The sequence below is a fragment of the Pseudophryne corroboree genome, chromosome 5 (assembly GCF_028390025.1).
Source record: "Pseudophryne corroboree isolate aPseCor3 chromosome 5, aPseCor3.hap2, whole genome shotgun sequence".
In the NCBI taxonomy this organism is placed as follows: Eukaryota; Metazoa; Chordata; class Amphibia; order Anura; family Myobatrachidae; genus Pseudophryne; species Pseudophryne corroboree.
Window position 1 is genome coordinate 842,230,872 of NC_086448.1, and position 15,279 is coordinate 842,246,150.

Here is a 15,279-nt window from a genome sequence, read left to right on the forward strand (position 1 = left end):
GTGTCTCTCTCTAGTACTCTAGTCTAAACGGAGAGGACGCCAGCCACGTCCTCTCCCTATCAATCTCAATGCATGTGTGAAAATGGCGGCGACGCGCGGCTCCTTATATAGAATCCGAGTCTCGCGATAGAATACGAGCCTCGCGAGAATCCGACAGCGGGATGATGACGTTCGGGGCGCGCTCGGGTTAACCGAGCAAGGCGGGAAGATCCGAGTCGCTCGGACCCGTGTAAAAAAACCTGAAGTTCGGGCGGGTTCGGATTCCGAGGAACCGAACCCGCTCATCTCTACAAGTTATCTGCCCACTTTTCAATAGCGCTACTCACCCATGCCGCAGCAACAGCGGGTCTGAGTAGCGACCCTGTAGTGACATAAATGGATTTCAGGGTATTTTCTTGCTTACGATCCGCAGGATCCTTTAGGGCAGCCGTGTCAGGGGACGGGAGCGTCACCTTTTTGGATAGACGTGACAAGGCCATGTCTACTGTGGGGATTGACTCCCAGTTGTCCCTGTCCCCAGAGGGGAACGGATATGCCATTAGAATTCTTTTGGGAACATGTATCTTTTTGTTAGGATTTTCCCAAGCTTTTTCAAAAAGTGCATTCAGTTCATGAGAGGGAAGAAACGTTACCTCAGGTTTCTTTCCTTTATACATACAGACTCTAGTATCAGGGACAGCAGGGTCCTCAGTAATATGTAATACGTCTTTTATCGCCACAATCATGTACTGAATACTCTTAGCCAGTTTTGGATGTAATCTGGCATCACTATAGTCGACACTGGAATCAGAGTCCGTGTCGGTATCTGTATCAACTTTCTGGGCAAATGCACGTTTCTGGACCAGTGACAAAGCATCTTCCATGGATTTCCTCCATGTCTGGTTCTTAGACTCAGATTTATCAAATCTCTTAGCCAACTTAGTCACATTTGTATTTAAAACACTCAACATATTTGACCCAATCATCCGTCGGCTTTGCCGACACTGTCACTTTCACAGAACTGTCTGTCCCCACGCCAGCCTCCTCCTGGGAAGAGCATTCAGCCTCAGACATGTCGACACACACACGTACCGACAGCCACAAACACACTGGGCTACAGGAGACAGACCCACAATAGAGCCTGTTAGAAAGACACAGAGGGAGTTCTGCCAGCTCACACCCAGCGCCTATCCCGGTTCTGAAGTCAGCAATAATACTGCCCAGACCTGCTAGCGCTTTTATCAGATAATATAATTCACCAATTACTAGTGCCCCCCCCCCCCGTTTTGCACCCTGTTACTTGTACAGCAGTGTGGAGGATCAGGGCCAGCGTCTCTGCAGCCTTCTGTGAAGAGAAAAAATGACGCTGGTGAGAGCTATGCTACTAAGCCCCGCCCCAGACATGGCGCGCTTCAGACCCGCTCAAAATTCTTTATACTGGCAGGGGGTCCCTTAACGAGTGCCTGGGCACAGTTATACTGCATGCCAGTGTATTTGCGGCCCCTCATGCTGCCCAGGGCGCCCCCCCTGCGCCCTGCACCCTGTAGTGCCGTGATCAGTGTGGGAGCATGGCGCGCAGCGCGACCGCTGCACGGTACCTCAAGCCATCTTCTGCCGTCACTGAAGTCTTCTGATCTTTTCATACTCACCCGGCTTCTATCTTCCGGCTTTGTGAGGGTGGTGACGGCTCCGGGAATAAGCAGCTAGGCGTACCGTAGTGATCGAACCCTCTGGAGCTAATGGTGTCCAGTAGCCTAAGAAGCAGAGCCCTGGAACTCTTAAGAAGTAGGTTCTGCTTTTCTCCCCTCACTCCCACGATGCAGGGAGCCTGTTGCCAGCAGGTCTCCCTGAAAATAATAAACCTAAAGTATTTTACTGAGAAACTCAGGAGAGCTCCTCAGTGTGCATCCAGTCTCGCTGGGCACAGAATCTAACTGGAGTCTGGAGGAGGGGCATAGAGGGAGGAGCCAGTTCACACCCATTCAAAGTCTTATAGTGTGCCCATGTCTCCTGCGGATCCCGTCTATACCCCATGGTACTTGAAGCATCCCCAGCATCCTCTAGGACGTATGAGAAAGAATGGTACATTCTCCGAGAGCAACTTCTTCCAACCATCCGAGTATGGTGACGAACGATGCCTCTTCCAGCAGGAGGGAGCACCTTGCTATAAGGCAAAAGCGTCCATGGCCAGGAAACTCACCAGACCTTAATCCCACTGAGAACTTGCGGTCAGTCCACAAGAGGCGGGTAGACAAACAAAAACCCACAAATTCTGACAAACTCCAGGCAGTGATTAGGCGAGAATGGGCGGCCATCAGTCAGTATGTGGCCTGGAAGTAGATTGACAGCAGTCAGGGTGAATTGCAGAGGTCTTGAAAAAGAAGGGTCAACACTGCAAATATTTACTCTGCATAAACGTATACCCCTTTTCCACTAGCTTTTTAAACACGGATAAATGCGGGGTGCGCCAATTTACCCGTGTTTTTCCCTAGTGGAAAAGGGTCCCCCTGCAGATTCCCGGATCAAGTGATCCGGGAATCCTACCCGGGTAGCTAGCCGGGTTGAACACGTGTTCAACCCGGTAAGTTGTCTAGTGCGAACGGGAGCCGACACGGCTCCCGTTCACAGTGTATGGGAGGGCGGCTCTGGGAGATCATGTGATCTCCCAGCATGGCCCCTGCCGCAGCAGCAGCGTCACCAACTCAGCAATATGCCGGGTTGTGAGCGCTGTGGGAAGGGGGCTGTAGCACGGGTCGCAGCCGTGCTACAGAGGTGGAAAAGGGTATTAATGTAATTGTGAATAAAAGCCTCTGACACTTATGAAATGCTGTAATTTTACTTCAGTATACCATAGTAACATCTGACAAAAAGCTATAAAAGCACTGAAGCAGCAAACGTGGAGAAAGCCAATACTAGTGTGGGAATGTGTCCTGTTTTACAGGACACATTCCAGCTGCAGCAGCCAGAGCGCCTGTGTCCCCTGCGGGACAATGTCTCTGACAGCGCGGGGACAGCTTGTCTGTCCCCAGCGCCTGTCAGTGTGTGGCGGCGGCGGGTGTCCGGTGCAGGGATTACCCTTTTCCCTGCACCGGACCAGAGACTGCGGGGGCATTTGAATGTTGGCGCCCTCCGGGAGCCAATCGCGGCTCCCGGAGCGGCAGCCAATCGTAGAGAGACGCGGCGAGCCAATCGGCGCTCGCCGCGTCATAGGCCCCGGCGTCTGACGTCAGACGCCGGGCGGGACCAAGAAGGAGAGGCCGCGCCGAAGAGCGCGAAGAAGAGAAGACACGGCCGGGAGCAGCGGAGGAGGTCGTCGGCGCGCCGGAGCGCAGAAGAGGATCCGGCGCCGAGGAGAAGACGACGACCGCGGGGAGAGGAGGTCCTGAGGCCGCGGAAGAGGCCAGAAGACGTCGGCCTGCAGAAAGAAGATGTCCAGCGGCGGCTGGACGCAGGGAAGAGACGGAGGCGCCGCTGGCCAGGACGGGTCAGCGGCAGAAGACGGTGGAGGCCCCCAGGTTAGGTAAGGCCTCAGTGAGGCTATCCTCCCCCTCCCCTTTTCCTCCCTTGACCACCAGGGACGGGCATTAGGCCCGAGGACACAATTCAGGCGCTAGGCCTGGGCGCAGTTAGGAGTTTGGGCCCCCAATATTTGATGAGGTGGTTTGGGCATTAGGCCCAAGCCACCCCACTCATGCGGCACCAGTTAGGCGGGCACTAGGCCCGGGGGACAATCTAGGCACTAGGCCTGTGGCTAATAGAGGGCGTTAGGCCCTAGGGTATTTGTGGCCAAATCAGGGATACGATAAGGTGACCCTGGGCACAAGGCCCAGGTCACCCAACGGGCGGCAAGTAGGCGGGCGCTAGGCCCGTGGGTAAAGTCAGGCCTCCGGCCTGTGGGCAGTTAGGGGGCGCTAGGCCCAGCGAAGCAGTGTTTCCCTGAGGTGAGTAAAGGTGGTACTGGGCGCTAGGCTCAGGCCACCCTGAGAGTACGGTAGGTGGGTGAGCTGTGCGGTCCCCACTACTGGGTGTTCTGGGTCGGGTAGATAAAGGGACAGCACCGTTTTATGTTGTAACTCCGATAGTGTGATATATGTTACCGTGCAGGGCAAAGTGTATGTGTTGTGTAAGTTGTGCATAGTTGTGTTGCACCACACCCACAGAGCTAGTTTGAGGGCTCCGCTGTTGTAGATAGTATAGGGTGTGACACTAGGTCAGAGTTAGGCCCTGCACGGCTGTTTCTCTTTGCCTCCTTACAGGGACCTGTAAGTGGAGAGGATCGGAGTGCAAGACTTGTGACGGTGAGTAGCATCCGTGTACGTCTGTCCCTTGTTTGTCCCCGAGCGCCGGAGTTAGGATTGCTCACGGACGTGAGAATCCCTTTCATCACACTACGTGCGAAAGCGCGAGTGTGTGAAAGCTGGGTAGCTGAGGCTTTGTGCCGGTGATGACCATTCACCCAGCCGGTGAAGGTCGCAGCCACCCCTGGGGTATCCCCTGTTCCAGCGGAAGAAGGGTCGATACCCCCTTTAATGTAAACCCTTCTCTCCTCAGCTAGGTCGTCGGTAAGCTCCGAGAGGGAATCGCCGTGTCCGGATCCGACTGAAGAATTCCAGGTCCGTTGAAGGTTCCGGTACCTGAAGGTGAGAGAGAGCGGCGCCTGGTGAGTACCGCGTCTACACCTGCACGGCAGCAGGCACCACCACACGCACCGCACCTCTCACACTTGGCGTAGTCGGCAGGATCAAAGAGACCGGATCACGGACACGATGTGGAACGCCACCAAGAAGACCTCCCTGCGGACGGCTCCGGAGAAGACTCACCCCCGGACGTGTGCGGACCAGAGCGACTGGGTGACGGTGTCTGGGGCAGACATCCTGAAGATGGTGCAGCGGTCGGTCCAGCGTGAAAAAGAAGAGCGCCGGGAGAAGGGGCGCAAGAAGGCCGCTGTGACGCCCTGCAAGAAATGTCGGCAAACAGGTCACTTTGCCGACGAGTGTACTTGGCGAGAGACGTCCCCAAAGAAGGTGGTCCAGGAAGCGGACCGAAGACGTCAGAAGGGCCAAGCGAAGAAGGAGTCCTGGTGTTTGCTCTGCGGAAACTACGGGCATGAGCACAACAGTTGTCCTTGGGACGAAGAGTTGAGCGAAGACGAGGTTGATTCCTGGTGTGAAAACTGTGGAGATCCCCGACATCGGCTCCTGGAATGTCCATGGACGGAAGACAGGACGGACTACGAGGCCACGGTGAAGCAGCTGACGGAATCTCGTCAGCAGCTTTGGGACCGGGTGGCTGCAGAGCCTGTGTGTGCGCTCTGCGAGGCGAGAGGGCCTGCGCTTCCCGATTGTCCGTGGAATGAAGACTGGATGATTGCGGATGGTCGCGCCCAGAGATGGGAGGAGGGAACCAGGGAAATGGAGCGGAAGGCCTTGCTTGAAGTTAATTCGCAGGTGCCCATTTCCTCGGAGCCGGAACCAACGGGTGAAGATTCCCCAGTGAAGGAGGTGGACCAGGAACCCGTCTTGGAGAAGGTGGCAGTGGCCCTCCCTTGTTGGAAGTGTCGGCGACCAGGACATGCGGCCAGTGAGTGCCCTTGGGAAGATGCCGCGGACCTACTCTGTCCCAAGAAAGTGACCCCAGTAAGGCAGAATCCTTTCCCGCATGAGGCGGAGGTGGACGACTGGGAGGTGAAGAGACCACGCTGCGAAGAAAAGCGTGAAGACCCAGTGACTGAGACGTCTGGAATCTCTCCACGATGGAACCGTACACGACCAGGACGTGCGGAACAGGAGTGTCCTGGGTACCAAGAGATGCCAGCGGAAGCGAAGGAGTACGCTGAGGAAGTAACGATGCCAGCGGAAGCGAAAGAGTACGCTGAGGAAGCAGAGGTGCCAGCGGAAGCGAAGAAGTACGCTGAGGAGGAAAGTAATACCCCAGTCCAAGTATCGGAGGAGGACTCGGACTACGGTGAGCTGTCCGCCGACGAATCCCTCCCAGAACAGATGGAGGACGACTCTGGCGTCGGAAGCGCCGACGAGAGTGACTGGCAGGATCGGGTGGAGTCATGCTCCCAGTTGAATGCCCTCCGTGAAGAGGAGGAGATAGTCCTGGAGCAAGAGTACCTGCCGGGAGTGCCGAGATGGACCGACGTACGGGGACAGGACTGTGATGCCGTGGGAGGACCCGTTCCAGAGGAAGACACAGGACCTTTGGAGATGCCCCACGAGGAAATTCGACATGTGGTGGCTGTTGCCCGGGAGGAAACGGATGCCCCGGAGGATTCCGCTGTTGGGTGGTGGTCGATACCACACCCGGAAGACAGGGACGAAGCCACAGACGATATCGGAGGCCAAGAGTGGGTGACTGTTGTCCCCGTGGAAGAAGATTCCCCTTGGTGGCCAACGTCAAGCGACCGTGAGGAGATGCCACTCCCCCAGAGGATCCGCCGATGGAGGTCAGGACGCAAGAGGAACCCGGAGCTGGAGGAGGAAGGATGTGGGGTCACAGCTGGTCCAGGCTGGGCCCCCGAATGCACCCTCGCCGGAAGGACCTTGGAATTCCCTGACCCGCGGACGATGGACGCCGTGGAGATCTTTGTAGGGACTACAAAGGAAAAAAGGGGGGGAAATGTGGGAATGTGTCCTGTTTTACAGGACACATTCCAGCTGCAGCAGCCAGAGTCCCTGTGTCCCCTGCGGGACAATGTCTCTGACAGCGCGGGGACAGCTTGTCTGTCCCCAGCGCCTGTCAGTGTGTGGCGGCGGCGGGTGTCCGGTGCAGGGATTACCCTTTTCCCTGCACCGGACCAGAGACTGCGGGGGCATCTGAATGTTGGCGCCCTCCGGGAGCCAATCGCGGCTCCCGGAGCGGCAGCCAATCGTAGAGAGACGCGGCGAGCCAATCGGCGCTCGCCGCGTCATAGGCCCCGGCGTCTGACGTCAGACGCCGGGCGGGACCAAGAAGGAGAGGCCGCGCCGAAGAGCGCGAAGAAGAGAAGACACGGCCGGGAGCAGCGGAGGAGGTCGTCGGCGCGCCGGAGCGCAGAAGAGGATCCGGCGCCGAGGAGAAGACGACGACCGCGGGGAGAGGAGGTCCTGAGGCCGCGGAAGAGGCCAGAAGACGTCGGCCTGCAGAAAGAAGATGTCCAGCGGCGGCTGGACGCAGGGAAGAGACGGAGGCGCCGCTGGCCAGGACGGGTCAGCGGCAGAAGACGGTGGAGGCCCCCAGGTTAGGTAAGGCCTCAGTGAGGCTATCCTCCCCCTCCCATTTTCCTCCCTCGACCACCAGGGACGGGCATTAGGCCCGAGGACACAATTCAGGCGCTAGGCCTGGGCGCAGTTAGGAGTTTGGGCCCCCAATATTTGATGAGGTGGTTTGGGCATTAGGCCCAAGCCACCCCACTCATGCGGCACCAGTTAGGCGGGCACTAGGCCCGGGGGACAATCTAGGCACTAGGCCTGTGGCTAATAGAGGGCGTTAGGCCCTAGGGTATTTGTGGCCAAATCAGGGATACGATAAGGTGACCCTGGGCACAAGGCCCAGGTCACCCAACGGGCGGCAAGTAGGCGGGCGCTAGGCCCGTGGGTAAAGTCAGGCCTCCGGCCTGTGGGCAGTTAGGGGGCGCTAGGCCCAGCGAAGCAGTGTTTCCCTGAGGTGAGTAAAGGTGGTACTGGGCGCTAGGCTCAGGCCACCCTGAGAGTACGGTAGGTGGGTGAGCTGTGCGGTCCCCACTACTGGGTGTTCTGGGTCGGGTAGATAAAGGGACAGCACCGTTTTATGTTGTAACTCCGATAGTGTGATATATGTTACCGTGCAGGGCAAAGTGTATGTGTTGTGTAAGTTGTGCATAGTTGTGTTGCACCACACCCACAGAGCTAGTTTGAGGGCTCCGCTGTTGTAGATAGTATAGGGTGTGACACTAGGTCAGAGTTAGGCCCTGCACGGCTGTTTCTCTTTGCCTCCTTACAGGGACCTGTAAGTGGAGAGGATCGGAGTGCAAGACTTGTGACGGTGAGTAGCATCCGTGTACGTCTGTCCCTTGTTTGTCCCCGAGCGCCGGAGTTAGGATTGCTCACGGACGTGAGAATCCCTTTCATCACACTACGTGCGAAAGCGCGAGTGTGTGAAAGCTGGGTAGCTGAGGCTTTGTGCCGGTGATGACCATTCACCCAGCCGGTGAAGGTCGCAGCCACCCCTGGGGTATCCCCTGTTCCAGCGGAAGAAGGGTCGATACCCCCTTTAATGTAAACCCTTCTCTCCTCAGCTAGGTCGTCGGTCAGCTCCGAGAGGGAATCGCCGTGTCCGGATCCGACTGAAGAATTCCAGGTCCGTTGAAGGTTCCGGTACCTGAAGGTGAGAGAGAGCGGCGCCTGGTGAGTACCGCGTCTACACCTGCACGGCAGCAGGCACCACCACACGCACCGCACCTCTCACACTAGGGTCATTCTCACGACTTCTGCCCACGGCTGTAGTACCCATAAGGGTAAGATGGTTTCCAGCCCTGGCCTAGTGTGAATCAAACAGGGCTCCCCGACACCTAGAATTACTCATGATCGAGTCATAGTAATGTGCAGCGTGGACTGTGGTCGGCTCCCCCACATGGCTAAGAAGACAGTCACTGAACTAAGGGGTCAACCCTCATGCCGTGCCACCATTTTAAATGGACTAATTGGCGTTGGTTGACATTACCGGCACCATATCTGCACCAGGGGTCTGTCCACAATGAGCCGCTGCAGCCAGGGCATAGTGCCAAGTTGCAGGGCTGCGTGTGAATGCTGGGGACTGGGAGGGTAGCCCCTGGTGCCCCAGCACTGTATGAGTAAAAGCCCCATCACTCAGTGCCAGATACCGGCCGCAGTGAGGCAGCGGTTTAACCGCTGTAATGGGGGAACGTTCACACAGAGCAGCAACTGCTGGGACAATTCAGGGGTGACCGCATTCAGGGGTTCCATAATAGCCAGCCCCTAGTACCCCAGCGCTGAGGTGACAGTGCCTGGAGTGCAGCGGTACCGGGTTACCTCTGGTGCAGGCTGCAGGAGGGGGAGCGCGGACCTGGTGTCTTGCAGGGTGCTGGGGACTGAGGGAGTTGCTCCCAGTACCACCAGTGGTGAAATGGTTTAATCCCAGAGCTAGGACTAGTGTTACAATAGCATGTGGGAAAAAAACCATGTGGTATTGTGTTAGAAATGGATAAAAGTGGAAAATCAGGAAGGATTGTTCTTCTGTGACATCTATATGCTGCGATCGCGCAAAGCACATTCCACAAGCACTTGTATTTTTAAAGACATTGAGCAATAAACATTTTTGCCTTCACGCGGCGTCAGTCAGGTTGGGTCACTATGACCCGGGCACTTTTCACTTGTGTGTATTTTTTTGTAGTGTAATGTGACGTTGCCAAACTTTCCAGTAGCCGGAGTTAAGACCCCTCACTTCGTGTTCTTCACCACAGCTTAGTTGACGTGCGACTGCGCAGGGAGATAGACGTGGGCAAACCTCAAAAAGGTAAATATGACCCAACCTTAGGGTGTGTACACACGGTGAGATCCTTGCTATGCCCAATTTTCACTTGCGATTTCCCCTGTACTCCCCGGAGCCCAGCACCTCCGACGTTGACGAACTTTTCTTGAGATATGGACTATGTGTGCTTACCATTTTGGCTTATGTGAGATGTCATTGACGTGTGAGATGAACCAGATAGTACACCGATCTAGCAAGGATTGACTTGCCTGCACAGTCTATCTTTTCTTGCGATACCGACCTGGCGGGACCGCGCATCGGGATCGAATCAGGATCGCAAGTGGCATAACACCTTGCGATTTGCACTAACTTTTCTTGCGATTTTGACGATCTAGTCAAAATCGAAAGAAAAAATCTCACCGTGTGTACACACCATTACAGTCGATGATACAATTTCGAGACAAATTAGTGTAGTGTTTATTGTTTATGTTTTTTGTTATTTATAGGTTTTCCTTCAAAATGGATCGCGAGGAACGTGAACGACAACGTATTTTATCTTTTTTTAGAGGAATCATATTGTTCCGTACCGCAGCAAGCGTGCCGATATGCCGCAAGAAAGGGATTAGCATAAGACTTTGCATTTATTTCCCAAAGATCTCGTATTCACTTACACCAAAACGTAAAATTTATGTCAAAAAGTTTTCCTTTTATCTAGTTTAATAACAGTGAGGCTAAGGATGTCTATTTTTGTTAATTATTTTCATAGTTTTTCATAATAGTACAATAAAGTTCCTGAGATGACTTCTAAGGTCTTTTATTTCACATAAATAACTTTTTTATGAGTCTTTTAACTATACCGATGGATTTACAAATCTCTGAAAAAAATAAGAAATGTGGGGTTAAATATTTCGGCGTAATTTTGACTCAACTGTCTGCCGGTGTAACAATTTTCCACCGTACTGATGACGGGTTAAGATGCCTGCATCTGCCTGTATCCTATGCCTACCAGAGGAACGCCAACTGCTGTTCTATTCTCCACCTGTTCTTGATTGAGCACAGTGCCTCCAAGCTGAAACCCTCTGCCAGCTGCCACTGTAGTAGTGAGGCACCAGTGTGAATTAGCCAACACTACCCAGGGGGTGTTACAGCGTGACTACGCAGGTTCGGTATGGGATCCCGGCGCACGGAATGCCGAATGTCAGTATACAAACATTGGCATCCCGTGCGCCAAAATCTGGACACATAGACGATAGATAAATATAATGGGTAACACAACAGTGAGCAGACAGAATATGATATTTATTTTTATTGATGAACAGATGGCAGGGTAGCGTCCTGAAACCACTCCCCAGATATCGCAAAGCGGCATAACCAAAGCCACGCCCCCTTTATTTACTGAATTATATAACGAGTCCTAAAAGGGTGTCATCCTCCCTGAGTCGTTGGAATATTATTATATTCTGTATCACCTCCACAGCGCGTTATATGCCCTGCCGCAAACACAGGTCATCTTTCTGGTGATTAAGAAGACCGGCGCGGTACCGGAACGCTTTGTTGCAATGTTTACAGCTAAAAGGCTTTTCCCCCGTGTGTATTCTCTGGTGGACAATGAGATTAAACTTCTGGCTAAACGGTTTGCCACATTTACCGCAGGCATATGGCTTCTCCCCACTGTGTGTTCTCTGGTGCACAACCAGCTGTGAAGCCTTGCTGAAGGCCTTGCCGCACTCGGAACATGTATGCCGGGCCATGGTGTGTGTCTTCTGGTGTTCCCTGAACTGGTCCATTTGGGAGAAACGTCTTTTACAGTAATCGCATCTGAATCGGGCCTTCTCTGTTCCTGGCCTCTGGCCCACCAGTGTCTGGTTGCTGAAGGCACAAGCAGAGCGCTTTACCCCAGTCCTGTTTATTTCTGTTCCCCTGAGTTCCCTGGTGTTTGGTCTCCTGAGAGTGTGAGCGATGGGAGTGGCTGGGCTAGGTGCAGAGGACATGACGTAGTGAGGACCTTGAAGAGAACCTGGGCTCTCAGACATGACGGAAGGTGCAACAGATGGAACTCCATCGATTCCGCCACTGGGCCTTTTTGCAGCTAGCTTGGCCCTAGTATGGACTTTATAGGAGGCAGCGAATGTTGACTTCTTGTTGGTGGAGTTCCCATAAATGGGATGAGGCGCTTTCTTCACCTGCTGAAGTCCACTAAAGGATGGTGGTTGTGGGAAAGACGTCCTACATGGGACACTTTGGGGAGCTCCCAACAATGGGTGCTGCGCCTCAATTTGGGGTAAATCAGAAGATTCAGAACAAGTAAAATAAGCAGAATCTTGAGAAATAGGCGTCGCTTTAAGATATTTCTTTATTCTTGAGGTTGGCATTTTAACGTTGGTTTTAACTAGAGAACAGTTTTCCCCTGATTGTTTTTTCAGGCACAGAGCATGTCTCTGGTGGCTAAGGAGCCCTGTTCTGTAACGGAAGGACCTGGTACACGCATTACAGGTGTATGGCCTCTCCCCCGTGTGTATGCGCTGGTGAACCACAAGATTGAAGCGTTGGCTAAAGCTCTTCCCACATTCTGTGCAGCTAAAGGGCTTCTCTCCAGTGTGGGTTCTTCTGTGAAGAATGAGAGTGGACTTCCTCAGGAAACTCTTATTGCATTCTGAGCAAGTGTTCCGTGGCCTGGAATGGGATTTTTGGTGTTCCGCCAGCTGACTACAGTGAGTGAAGGCTCTTTTGCATTGACTACACTGAAACAGTTTCTCAACTGGTTGTGCCACCCGGTCCACTATGAAAGTCTTTGCGTTGGTATTTGCATCTACTGCTGTGGTTTTCACTCGTTGGGATAGTTTTGGTAAGTCCTTGGCCAAATTATTGGCCATGATTGGTAAAGGCAAAGCAGGGTAAAGAGAGGAGTGTGAACCAATTGGTGGTTGAACAGGAAAACAAGGCATGGATCTATGATGGATGGAGGAGGGCAATCGAGAGAGAGGCTTGTCAGCAGTATGACAGATGGGTGATGGTAAGGGTGAAGACGATTTAGCAGAAGATTTATGATAAAGCAACGAGGATCTGGATGGGGAACTTCTATCATCAGAAGTACGGCAGATAGAGATGGGTAGAGGTGAGTGCAGTTTAATGCCAGGTGGATGACCATGGATGGATGATGAAGGCAAAGACTCCGTAGCTGATTTCTGAACTATGGATGAAGATAAGGAAGAGGGAGATTTAACTATAGATGGGTGCCTACTGGGGTTAAAAGATGAGGAACATGTCCTACCAGATGCAAGACATTTGTCAGAGTTAAATGATGGGGAATTTTTCCCATGTGATAGATGATGGCCAGAGGAAGAAGATGGCTGAGGTTGGCTGAGACCAGATGTATTACACTCATAGCCAATGGCGGATGACAGGGCCGTAGTAACCGATGGATGATGAATGGCTGCTGATGAGGAAAGTTTTATGTTTGATAAATGACATAGGGTAGAGGGAGAGAGGGGTTTAGTCCGAGACAGGTCAGACAAAGCAGAGGTGGATGAATAATAATTTTTACCTGGAGGGTGGTATGTGGAAGAAGGAGAGGCCGAGTGAGGTTTTATACCAGATGGATGAGAGACACGAGATTGTGAGGTTAAGGGAGGTTTAACACCTGATTCATGACAGATGAAAGAAGTAGATGATGGGGGAAGTTTACACATGGAGTAGTTTAAGAGGAAAGGAGATTTTGCCCCTGACAAGTGACAGTTTACAAAGCTAGGACATGACTGAGGTTTAGAATCAGATGGATGATAGACAGGAGCTGCTGAAGATGAAGATTTAAAACACGAAGGATGACAGATTGGGGATGGTGACAATGTAGAAGATGCAAGCGGTTTAACTTCCAATGCATTATTGATAGAGGAGGGTGAGGATGCTGGAGGCTTAATACCTGATAAATAATGTACGGTAGAGGTTGCTGGAGGCTTATTAGCTGATAACTGATGGACATTGGAGGGAGAGGATGCGGAAGGCTTTATACTTGATAAACGATGGACGGTGGAGGGAGAAGATGCTGGAGGCTTATTACAGGATAAATGATGGACGGTGGAGGGTGAGGATGTTGGGGACGTATTAGCTGATAAATGATGGACGGTGGAGGGTGAGGATGTTGGGGACGTATTAGCTGATAAATGATGGACAGTGGAGGGAGAGGATGCTGGAGGCTTATTACCTGATAAATGATGGACGGTGGAGGGTGAGGATGTAGAAGGTTTAATACCAGACAAATGATGGACGGTGGAGGCAGAGGATGTAGGAGGCTTAATAGCAGATATATGATGGATGGTGGAGGCAGAGGATGCTGGAGGCTTATTACCAGGTAAATGATGGACGGTGGAGGGAGAGGTTGCTGGAGGCTTACTACCTGATAAATGATGGATGGTGGAGGGAGAGGATGTAGAAGGCTTAATAGCAGATATATGATGGATGGTGGAGGCAGAGGATGCTGGAGGCTTACTACCTGATAAATGATGGACGGTGGAGCAAGAAGATGCCGGAGACTTAATGGTTGATGGAGGACATATAGAAGAACATGAGAAAGATTGCGGTTTATTAGTAGACGGTTTGACCACTGGTGGAACAAGACTCTGAGGAATCTGTTGTGAAGCTTTAGCCTTCCCCACGGAGCGTGTTCTGTGAATGACTCTCGCACACTTCGCTTCCCTCTCATGTCTGACCAGAGCTGGTTTGTAGCGGAAGCATTTGTCACAGGTAGGACACTTATACGGCATCTCCCCAGTGTGAATCCGCTGATGAATCACAAGGTTGAACCTCTGGCTGAACTGTTTCCCGCACTCAGTACAAGGGTAAGGTCGCTCTCCTGTGTGAGTCCTGCGATGAAGCTTCAGTATGGACTTCCGAATGAAACTTTTCCCACAGTCAGAGCACGTGAAGGACTTGTGTTCCTCGTGGGTCCGTTCATGCTCAATCAGGAGATTGCAGTCTGTGAATAGTTTAGAACAATTCAAACATTGTAACAGATTCCTATCCTTATCTGTCTTTTGAGTCCCTACTGTGGTTCCCCCCTGGTCACAGCTTTTATTGCTGTCAGGACTGGACAATATTTTGTAGCTCACATGGGAATTGTTCGGTGCCCTGAATTGTTCTTTCTGTCTAGGCGTCCCCTCATCTACGCTAACCCTGTGCAGACCATCCATCCTATTGGATCTGAGGAACAGGTCCGTAAAGGAATGCTCCTCGCGTTTACAGCCTTGAAATAACATCCCTTGCTTGTAATCTGTAAATTGCAGATTTGGGTTGTCCGTCCAGTGGTTAATGTACGACTGGAACTGTCTTTGTAGCTTCATCCTCTGGTGATTTATTTTGTGGTCAATTAGGAGCGACCAGATTCCGATGTCTTCTTGGCATTCAGAGCACCTGTGGTCTATCTCGCCCAATACACCGTGAGCATACGCCTTGTACCGATTGCTCACTTTCTTCGTGTCTTCCTCCACACGCTGTCTTCCTTTACATTCCTTCCATGTCGAAGTTACGGAGTCTGTGGACGTGGGCTCTTCTACTAGAATGCATGGCTGGTAGATATCTTCTGAAAAATAGAAAGTGTGGATGGAGAAATGTGAAAATAAAACCCAGATGAAGCTATGGGGCACAAGATCATATAATCAATATGTAACTGGGCCTCATTTACGAAATATACAATGACCAAGGCCCCACGCAATATACTACGTGGATCTTGTCTGCAGATTTAAAGCAGCTATTATTTAAAGGGCAAAACCAACTGGTTGTCCATCCTACAATCAGCATCTCCAGGAAGACATCTGAGCCTCCACTCTGTACCACAACTCCACCCAAAGTCAG

The 15,279-nt window shown here is 52.4% G+C and overlaps 1 protein-coding gene across 1 annotated transcript in view; it reads right to left on the reverse strand.

The window, feature by feature from the left end:
• LOC134929702 (uncharacterized) overlaps nt 1-15,279 on the reverse strand; it is a 56,907-nt gene that overhangs the window by 31,362 nt on the left and 10,266 nt on the right. Inside the window, exon 3 of the mRNA XM_063925280.1 lies at nt 10,917-15,007. Within this exon, the coding sequence (XP_063781350.1) occupies nt 10,917-15,007 (4,091 nt within the window). The remainder of the gene's footprint in view (nt 1-10,916; nt 15,008-15,279) is intronic.